Source organism: Cavia porcellus, unplaced genomic scaffold, assembly GCF_034190915.1.
Source record: "Cavia porcellus strain 051 isolate PalLab524CR breed Dunkin Hartley unplaced genomic scaffold, mCavPor4.1 scaffold_15, whole genome shotgun sequence".
Lineage (NCBI taxonomy): Eukaryota > Metazoa > Chordata > Mammalia > Rodentia > Caviidae > Cavia > Cavia porcellus.
In genome coordinates this window covers 9,916,881-9,926,715 of record NW_026947498.1, presented here as the reverse complement: position 1 = coordinate 9,926,715, position 9,835 = coordinate 9,916,881, and the positions used below count along the sequence as shown (strand labels likewise).

The 9,835-nt window shown below is 58.9% G+C and overlaps 1 protein-coding gene across 3 annotated transcripts in view; it reads left to right on the top strand.

Annotated features, from left to right (window-relative positions):
• Positions 1-1,003: 1,003 nt before the first annotated feature.
• The window catches only part of Trpm2 (transient receptor potential cation channel subfamily M member 2), a 51,033-nt gene continuing 42,201 nt past the window's right edge, over positions 1,004-9,835 (top strand). The window contains exons 1-3 of one of the 3 annotated variants that reach the window (XR_010039333.1): positions 1,004-1,154; positions 4,106-4,380; positions 5,074-5,156. Coding sequence is in view for 2 of the 3 variants with exons in the window: in XM_013146058.3 (XP_013001512.1) it covers positions 4,216-4,380; positions 5,074-5,156 (248 nt within the window). In the remaining variant the exon portion in view is untranslated. The remainder of the gene's footprint in view (positions 1,155-4,105; positions 4,381-5,073; positions 5,157-9,835) is intronic. The other 2 variants (XM_013146058.3, XM_013146059.3) reach the window with 2 other exon arrangements.

Genomic DNA, 9,835 nt, shown 5'->3' with positions numbered 1-9,835 from the left:
GGTAGAGTTCTGTGTGCCCCCAGCAGCCTGGAGCCCAGCAGGGCAGGGCCACTGCAGAGACGGCCACTCACAGGGTCCCCTTCCGTGGCCCATGGTACCAGCTGGTTTGGAGGAGAAACGGCGGTTACATTTGTGCATGTCAGAGTCAAGAATGTCACAAAGGGCCACCCTCTGCCAAGGGTGCCACCTGTCTCATGGGGTAGTGGTCCCAGGCACCCTCAGCCACAGGCTCTGGCACTCCTGCTGGCCCAGGGAGGGTGCCGCGGGATCCTCTGAAGGTGTGTGCTGCAGACAGACACTGGACGGTGGCCCAATATTGCCAGGCACAGGAGCAGGGATGGTGAGTTGGGCAGGGTTGTGTGCAGACCCCCCTGCCCCCAGGACTAGAATCACAGGCCACTTCATTTCCTGGACAGAGGCCATAGGGGCCCAAGAGTGGTACCTGAGACTGCCTCTGTTGGGAAAGGAGGGGCAGAGTGGCTTTGAGGGGTAACACAGGGTGGGCAGAGGTCTGGCTGGTTTGGAAAGCCACTACCATCTTTCCAGGGGTCAGAACGCAGCCACTCAGCCCAACTCCAGGCAGAGGGACCTGCAGGACCCACAGGGCGTTCAGTGGCCAGTGCGACTGCTGCCTCTGGCTCTTCTAGCTCCCTCCCAGAGTGGCAGATGCGGAGAGCAGGCCTCAGGCTGCACACCTGGGAGAGGCCCCTGACTTTGGGTCAGCCCAGTGTGAGGACTCGGCCGAGGTCTCTCAGCAGATGTCCTAAGCGGCCACTCGCCCAGCCCAGCTCTACTTGGGATCCCCTGCCCAGTCCCCTACCCCAGTCCCCGCGGTCTGGGGCCCGAAGGCAATTGCTGCCATCGCGCGTGGAAACACCAGAGGGACTTTTGCCACTGGCGCTGGCAGCGTGAGCGCTGGGTCCCAGGGAGGCTGGGCTGCAGTGCGCGCGTTGTCCTTGGCTCTGCGTGCTAGCTCGCTGTCCGCTGTCAGTACAGAGAGTGACGCAGAGCGCTCTGCGGGCGCTGGGGCGGCGCGGGGCGCGGGGCGCGAGGCCAGGCTCATTCTCGCAGGGAGTGCGGGTGGCCTGGGGGCCAGGGCGGCGGCGCGGCTGCGGTGCGGGGACGCGGAGACACGGGGTCGGGCCTCAGCGCAGGTACGCTGGTGCGCGCAGATCAGGGCGCCAAGGGCAGGGGGTGGGGCGTCGGCGGCGGGAAGCGATCCGGGCCCTGGGCACCGGGTGCGAGGTGCGGCTGTGCAGTGGGCTGCGCTGCAGTGCGCACCCAGGGGTGGAGAGGGTGCGGTCTGTGCAGATGCCTGCAGCTCAGCTACCCTGCCCCAGCCATTGCAGGGTTGGTGGGGGCAGTGGGAGCTGGGGGATCTTGGGCTCTTGCTCTGGATCCTCCCAGGAGACCACAGGGCCAATTCTGACTCCCAGTTCCTTAACCCCAGGTGACCCGGGAGAGGACAGAGCTCACCCACAAAGGCCACCCTACGATAAAGCCCCTTCTGTTTCTTGTTCCCCGAGGACTGCTTTGGGGGGGGGGCACCTGATAACTTGGAGGTACACAGTGGCAAGAAGAGGTTGTCCCCAGCCTGACTCTGGTCCCCTGTCCATTCCTGATGGGGGTGGTGTCAGTGGGCACCATGGGCTACTGCTGGCCGTGGCCAAGGTGGACAGGTGTGCCGATGCCCTTCAGCTCACCTCTATGCTCTTTCCTGGGGGCTCCCCCAGTGCCACCACACAGGGTGCATGTTGGGAGATGCACCCCACATCAGGCCACCCCACTTCCTCTGTGGCTTCAGGTTCCCGACATGGGCAGGAGTTTTTGTAAATGCTGTGTCCGGGTGAGCGCTGTCGTATGCTGGGCAGGGCATGTGACCTCTGCATGTGCTCAGCGTACACCTGTGCCAGGTGCTTCTGCAGAAGTTAGCTGTAAACCAGGTGGTCAGGTGTTGTGAGGCAAGGGAAGAAAGTGGGAACCATGTGCTTGTGTGCAGAGGAACCCAGGCAGGCTGGTGGAGGTGCTGCCTTTGCACAGCCATTGTCAGCCTTGGGGTTTAAGGCCTCCCCACCTCGGTCCGACCTGAAATGGGAAGGTGCACTGATGTTGGCCGAGTGCCCTGGGGCCCTGTGCCCCTGGGGTGTGAGAAAACACGCAGGAGACCCCATTGGGCATGCCCAGCCGTCAGCTGTGTGAAAAGTGAGGATGTGACTGGCACCCGAAACGGGTTCCAATGCATGGAGGGACCAGCCTGTGCTTTCTTGGTGCCCCAAGGAGGGAACCCAGTCAGGACCACAGGTACAGGGAGGAGATGTCTAGGTAGGGCGAGAGCGGGCAACAGGCAGGAAGGAGGCAGAGCTGCAAGGCAGGAAGCGGGCAGAGCCACAAAGTGTCACCCATCATGTGAGTCTGGAGGTGTCAGTGTACCCACACACTCCCGGGGCCTGGGAATGGGTGAACGTGAGGTTTATCACCCTCACCCGGAAATTACCTGCTAGGGGGGCAGCGTCTTCCTGTCCCTTTAGATGCCTTGAGACTTTTTGGGCTTTCATCATGTAAGTAATGCACAGATAAATTCTTCAGTTTCACTTGGGACCTGGCCTGAGGCAGGGGTCTTCAGAGTACTCCCTTCCCTGGTGTCCCTGGCCTCAGGCCCCGGGGTAGATGCCAGGTGGCTGGGTGTCAGCAGCACTGGGCACCATGTAAGAGCTTAAGATGTCACTGTTCGGGGCTGGGGATTTAGCTCAGTGGCATAAGCACCTGCCTTGAAAGCAGGCGGTCGTGAGTTCAATCCCTGGTACCGATAAAAAAGAAAAAAAGAAAAAAAAAAGATGTCACTGTTCACTGTGGGGTCTCTGTGGGTCTGAGACCTAACAAAGGGTGCCAAAGGACACTGCTGTCTCTCCTCCTCCATTGACGGCACGGGCCATGTTGGACCTGCTGGCGTCTCACTGTTTGCTGCAGGACCAGGACAGGCAAATCCTCTCTGACACACACACAGCCCCATACCAGCCTCCTCATTTCTAGTATTTTGAAGGGCCCCTCGTAGGGGCCACCTGTAGGCCAGGTCCCCAATAACTGGCCACTTGCTCCCTCTGGCTGTCTTCTGTCCAGTGGAAACATGTCTTGCTTGTTTGCTGGTCTCAAGAGTGGGCTAGGCACAGAACAGGTGAGCTGCTGGACAGGGCAGCAGAGGACCCTGAAAAGCCACTCGGGATGAGATGGACCTTCTCCTTTCAGAGTGGAGCAGAAGGCCCAGCAAGCCCCCCTGCCCGTGGGTCAGGGGATGCGCATGGCTGAGGGCCAGGGGGGAAGGAGGTCGGGGTAGGGAACTGAGAGCTTGTCTGAGGTCACAAGAACCCTGGTGCCAGTTCAAGGAGCATTGGTTCAGCACATAGCAGGGTACGTGTGTCTGGTGACCACTTGGTATGGCGGGTGCTGGAAGGGGGTTCGGACTTTCCCTTTGCCATCACCCTGGCCCAGTAGCTCCCCGGCTATTGGCCCTGCTGAGCCTGTTCCCATTGGGACACAAAACAGAATAAGTCCTCTGGCACCATCCATCCCTCCACACTGCCCGAGGTGTCCCCAGGGGAACAGGTCAGGCCATGTGGCCCAGGGGAGCCTGCAGGACTCAAACACATGTGTTCCATTCCTGTGGCTTCAGGGCTAGGCCAGGGAGAAAGGGGTGGAGGGATGCAGTTGTGTGACTTCCCTAAATGCACTCTGTGGGCAGTGGTGGGGGAAGTGTTCTTTTTGCTTTTGGAAAGTGAAAGAGTTGGGACCCATGTCTGGGTCCATGAGACACAGAGCTGCAGGTGCCCAGGGGGTGTGTGCTTTTCACATCCCTCCCACCCCCAGCTTGGGCTCTCTGGGCATCTCCAGTGTGCGAAGGGCATGGGAGCCGGGAGGGCAGCACAGTGGCCTGAGGTTGTGGCCAGTGTGAATAGATGCACAGCCCCACACTGCCCAGCATCCTGCAAGGCTGGACAGAGCCCGGTGGCCCAGGAGATGAGCAGATGGGCCAGGGAGACAGGGGTGGAGGTGCCATGAGGAAACACGTGGCCGGAACAGCTGTCTCACCTTCCTCTCTGCTCTATTTCAGCAGTCCTCTCCCCCAATTGGTGTCTGCAGAACCCCTGACCTCGGGAGCTGGAGAAGAGCCAGCCCTGAAGGAGGCAGGCGAGCGGGTAGAAGCTGAAGCCGTGGGGCGGGATGGAGCCCTCGGCCCACAGGAAAGCTAGCTCTGAGCAGGAGGATGGCTTTGGGGTACAGCCCAGCAGGGTGGCTGATCTGGGCATGGTCCCCAATCCCCGACAGAGCAACAGCCGCCTGTACAAGAATGGGAGGCCGCAGTGCCACTTGAGCAGCAGTGAGAAGGTGGGCTTCCCACTGGGGTCCCCAGCCTGCACACATGGCCCTGGGGGCCCACCTGTGACCCTGGGATGGGCATGTTTCCTGTCTGGGTGGAGAGGGACTGTCAGTCAGGGGGCTGCAGCCCAGGAGCATCCTGGGTCCAGGAGCCGGGGGGTCAGCAGGTGCTGGGCTTCCTCGCCTGCTGGAACTCCACTGTCACTTCTCCTTGTGGTCTTGGTCGTGAGCCCAGGTCCTGCGCTGCTTGGGGTGGCATGGGATAGCTCACCTTTCAGCACCCCACTGCATGGTAATTTCCTGTCCTTATTGCTGTGGTGGCCAGCATCCCTGTCAGCTGGGTTGAAAGCACAGTGGGATGTGGTAGTGGCCTTGCCTGGCAGCGAGGAAGGCTCTGTGGTTTCTAGAGGCAAGAACCAAAGCAAGGGCCCCTGGGGTCTCACCCTGCACATCTTCCACCACACCACTGTCCCCGAGGAAGGTGACATGAACGTGTCAGCTGTGACGTGCACATTCAGACTGGGTCTGAGGAGAAAGTAGCATGGCACAGATTCACTCCCCTCTCCTGAACCCACCTGGAGACCCTCCCAGCACGTCTCACCTGGGGCTAGGCTGGGTCCCTCCATGGGAGTTTGTGGTCCTTGAGGCTTAGGCTGTGCACTTTTGGGGTTCATAACCTCAAAGTGCCCTCTCTGTTCGCAGCATCTGAGGGCGTGGATTCTTGAGAACATCAAGAAGAAAGAGTGCATGTATTTTGTGGAAAGTCCCAAGCTCTCTGATGCTGGGTAAGTTTTGTGTTTGAGGCCTCTGTCCCTCGTGTCCTGGTTGTCATTAATTTCCTTGTTGCTGGAACACTCACAGCCGATACCGCAGAGAGGTTGGTTTGTGCTCACAGTGTGTAGAGGTTTCAGTCCATGGTCATCTGGCTATAAGGCAGGCCGGCACTGCACAGGCGCTGGTGGAGGACTGCTGCTCGCTGCATGGTGGACAGGAAGCAGCGAGAGAAAAGAGGGTCCAGGGAAGGACAAAAACCCTTCCAGGCTGCATCCCCAGTGAATCACCAGCCCCCACCTCCTGACTGCGGGTCAGCGGCTGTGAGTCCAATAGTCCATCACCTTCCCAAAGCCCTGCCTGTGGTCATGTGAGGCTTTAGAGGAACATCTAGGTGTAAACTGAGCAACTGGTCAGAACCCTCACAATCAGGGCCTCAGAGGAGATGGCAGGGAGCACCTGCGTGTGCCCGGCCCAGTCCTGGGAGCCTGGCCGTGGGATGCTGAGGGCCTCCCAGGGCACGGGCTCTGCATTCCTGCTTCCTGATTGGGAGATCCAGATGTACAAGGTTCCAAGACTTGTCCAGATCATGATGTGGCTGCCCTGCGGCTGTAGTGGACTCCATCCAGCTCAGGCCTTTGGGGCATCTCGTTGATTTGGAAGAGAGTCCCTGGGTCCAGGAGCTAAAGGGGCCTTAGAGGAAGTCCACAGCACAGACACCAGGACCCCATGGCATGGATGTGCCTGCCAAGACCATGTCCTAGGCAGCAGTGGCCACGTTAAGCTGCTGGGCATTGCCCCTCTTACGCTGCCCACGCGATGGCCGAGCCCGGGCATGGTGCTGCACATACAGGCCTGATTCTGCCCCTGCCACTCAGACCTGGGGCTTTGTGCCCGAAACCACTGTCCCTTGGGCCTGACAGTGCTGCGATTCAGTTGGCCCCTGCCTACAGCCACACACTTTGTGCACAGCCCCACTTCTCCCAGTCTTCTGCCCTACTTAGCTCTCAAGGCCTGTTGCAGAACCTGCCACTCGGTGTGCCCTTCCTAGGCCACACGCCATGCAGGGAGTAGCCACCCAGGGCACTGTCCCTCTCTGCTGGCCACTGTGCTGTCGCGTTGGGCTCAGGCCTTGCCTCTCCTACCCCCTGCCAGACTCTCTGGGGCCGGGACCACGGCAACACTGCCAGGCGAGCAGCTGGTATCCAGCTCTTTTCTGACTGATGGGGGAAGAGCCACATCCTGTGGCGGGAATAGGAGCCTCACACTGTAGGATCGGGGCAGGAAGTGATGAGGTCATCCTGGGCCTGTCCTCTGCCCAGGTGGGCTCACTGAAGTGCCCTGTGCATGGAGGTTTCGGGGCTCATGTCCCAGCCTGGCTCTAGCCTCACCGTCCCCTGCAGGAACCAGGAGCAGGCCCTGGAGGAAGAGTGTCACGGTTTATAACTGCAGACCCCCACAAGGCCTTGTGTGCTCATGGTTGGGGGGGGCTTTTGAAGATTGACTGGATCATGGGGTGCCATGCTGTGAGTGGATTAATCCACTGATGAGTTTGTGGCTAAATTTGCCGTTAGGAGTTGAGGTTTAGCCCAAAGAGGTGGTCACGGGTGTGGCCTGGAAGGGTCCATCTCCCTCCCCCTCCCCACTTCTCGCTCTACTTCCTGTCCTCTGTGTGGTAAGCAGCTCTTCTTCGCCAGGCCCCTCTGTCTTGCTGCCCCATAGACTGAAACATGAACCAAAGCTCCTCCTCCCTTAAACTGTGGGTGTCCAGTATTGGGTCCCACAGTGAGGGCAGTGCCTAACACAGAGAGGGAGAGGCCACCAGGTCTGGCTCACAGCTGCAGCCAGGTCCTTGGTTCGCCCAGTGCGTGACCTGTTTCCAGACCCTAGCTGCTGATTTTGACAGCACCTCAGCACGTCACAGCTCCTCAGCCTCAGATTCAGCCCAACCTCGGGCAGGAAGGGCTTGGAACTAAGGCAGAGCAAAGTGTGCCCTCCGCCTCGAACATGCGTGGGCTTTCCAGCCGTCATTTGCTAAGCAGTGCCGTGTAACTGCGGCTCACTGTGCTCCGCGGTTCACTGTGCTCCGCGGTGATGGCGATGGTCACAGAGGCCGCTCCGGGTCTGTGGGGAGACCGCAGGATTCTGTGTAAGGGACTTGGGCGCCAGGGCTTTCGGTCCCTGTGGGGTTCTGTGGTATCATTTCCTGTGACACCAAGGGACAGCCGTGCAGGAAAGGACAGGGGATGCTGAGTGGGGAGAGGGGAGGCTACTGCATCCTGACACACCTGGGTAGGGTGCAAGGGCCTGAGGTCTGCTGATGCTGGCTCTGGGCACGTCTTGCATGCCGGCTCCATAGCCTTGTGGTGGGGCAGAAGTTGCAGAAAGGGGTGCCATGTGGAGTCAATGTGGACAGCATACCTGACCCTGCAGGACTCTGCAGTGCTCAGGGCTGAGGCTTGTGGACACAGAGTTCCTCTGTACTGGGGAAAGGGGCGGTGCCTCAGGCTGGAGACCCAGCACCCCCAGCCAGCAGCTCCTAGCAGGATGGCAGACGTCAGTGTGAACCACATGGGGGACCAGGCTGGGCTCTGAGGAGCACCCCTGTGCACCAGTGTGGGGAGCCTTGGGCCCAGATGCCAGCCTGAGCAGCCTGGACCTGCTGTGGGAACCGGGCTACCCAGGTCTTTCCAGATGTCAGCACCTGACAGTCACTCACCGCTGTCTGCAGAAAGACAGGACCAGAGTGTGGTGAATGCCCCTCCCCGTCAGGGCACAGCTCTTGAGACAGACCAGCCCGTTCCCTTGAAATGTTCTCACCCCATGCTTCAGAACCTTCCGGCCCTCACCTCCACGACTCCACCTGGCTTGATTCCCACTGCCAGCACTGCCTCCCTGGCCAGAGCCTGCCCCGCTGTCTCCTCACCTCTCCCCCCTCACCTGCAGGACATGAGCTAGCAGCAGAGGTGCCAAGGTCCTCAGGAGTAGGAGTAGGACAGGCGTGCTCCCTGAGCTCAGAGTGGCTTCCGGCAGGAGCCGGGGACCCAGGCGCTGTCATTCCCGCTTCCCATCTGTCTGGGCCGAGGCTTCTGGAGCTGGTGCACTCTGGCTGTGCTGTTTAGTTTCTGGGCCAGTGGCCCTGTGCAGCCCCTGCTGTGTGTCAGGGTCCAGGATACCATGGAGAGGAAGAGCAAAGGTGGTAGCAAGTTACCTGCTGGCTGTTAGAAATCTAAGCGAAAATCTGTAGCAGCACTGACCCAGAGTGCAGGAGCTTGGGCCAGGCGTGGCGTTGGACACCCAGAGCCCCAGCATTTTGGGAGGCTGAGCCAGGGAGATCTCAAGTTGGAGCTCAGCTTGGGGCGTTTAGCATCTTAGTGAAGTCCTATCTCAAAATAAAACACGAAATGGGGCTGGGGTTGCGGCTCAGTGCCAGAACTGGGTTCTGTGCTGGTATAAAAATAGACAGAAGTTATGAGAACTCAGGTCCTTGTCCAGTGGCTTACCCTGACCTTTCCCAGTCCCTGCCTGTGAAGTGAGGCCACTCAGGTGTTTCCCTCTGACCCTTGCAAGCCCGAAAGTTCCTCCAGGTGCCTTAGGGTTGGGGCCAGGGCACATTGTTTTCCCTGTTTTTAAAATGTTTATTTTTTCGTCCACATTTGCAGTTCGTGAAGGTGTCATCCCTCAGGGTCTTCGTTCTTTCTGCGTCCATCCGTCCGTCCTCCCTCCTCTCCCCCAGCCCTCCCCTGTGGGTCCTCTCCCATCTGTAATCTGTCTGTGTTTTCCATTTCAATGATGGAGAACTGAGACTTAGGAGCACCCACGACTCTGCAGCTGGACAAGTGGCAGAGAAACCCAAGTTCTGCTCCTCACAGTTCCAGGGTCTCCCTCCAGAGCGTCTGGGTCAGGTTTCATCTGGCTTTAGGCTCTTTCCTTTGTCTCACCCATGCTAAGTCTTCTAGGTCATTTGTTATCAGCAAGAAGTAGTCATCTTAAAAAATATGAGGGCTCTTAATTCAGCCAAGAATAAAGAATACAGGGTTCATCTTTCCTTGCTCCTGAAGCCCCATGGGTAGCAGTAAAGGAGTAGAAAGATTTCAGTCCCCAGAGGAGGACGGTGGGAGGGGGCGGTGGCTTCTCTCTAGCTCTCTCCAGCTTCTCTCCAGCTCGGGAGGTTGGTGTCCTCCTGCACCCCAGGGCTTCACGGAGACTGGGGTCTCCGTGCACTTCAGCAGCGCTGTTCCTCCAGCACTAAGCCTCCATCTTTTGTGTGTTTAACTTTTTATCTCGAAATCCAGATTTAAAGAAAGTTTCAGGCACACAAGTAGCTCCCCCTAGTGGTTATGTCCTGCACAACTATGCCATGGTGTCAAAACCGGGGGCTCCAGGGAGCCAGGTGTGCGCTCCATGTTGGAGTGTAGATTCGGGTGACTGCTGCTGCATCCCACGAGTGTCTCCCCATTCCTCCCCTTGTGGCCACACCTCGCCTCTCCCATCCCTGTGGTTTGCCACTTTGGGACTGTCATGCCGTGTGCCCTGTGCGTTTTTGGTTGGCATGTTATTCCTGGTTTATTTTCTTGCCTTTACCGGGCAACTGTGTTGTTCTCTCTCCTACTTCACTGATTTGCCTTTTCTCCTCTCCATGCTGCAGAGAGCTCATACACTGCTTTTTAAAAATGCCTAACACCGTATTTGT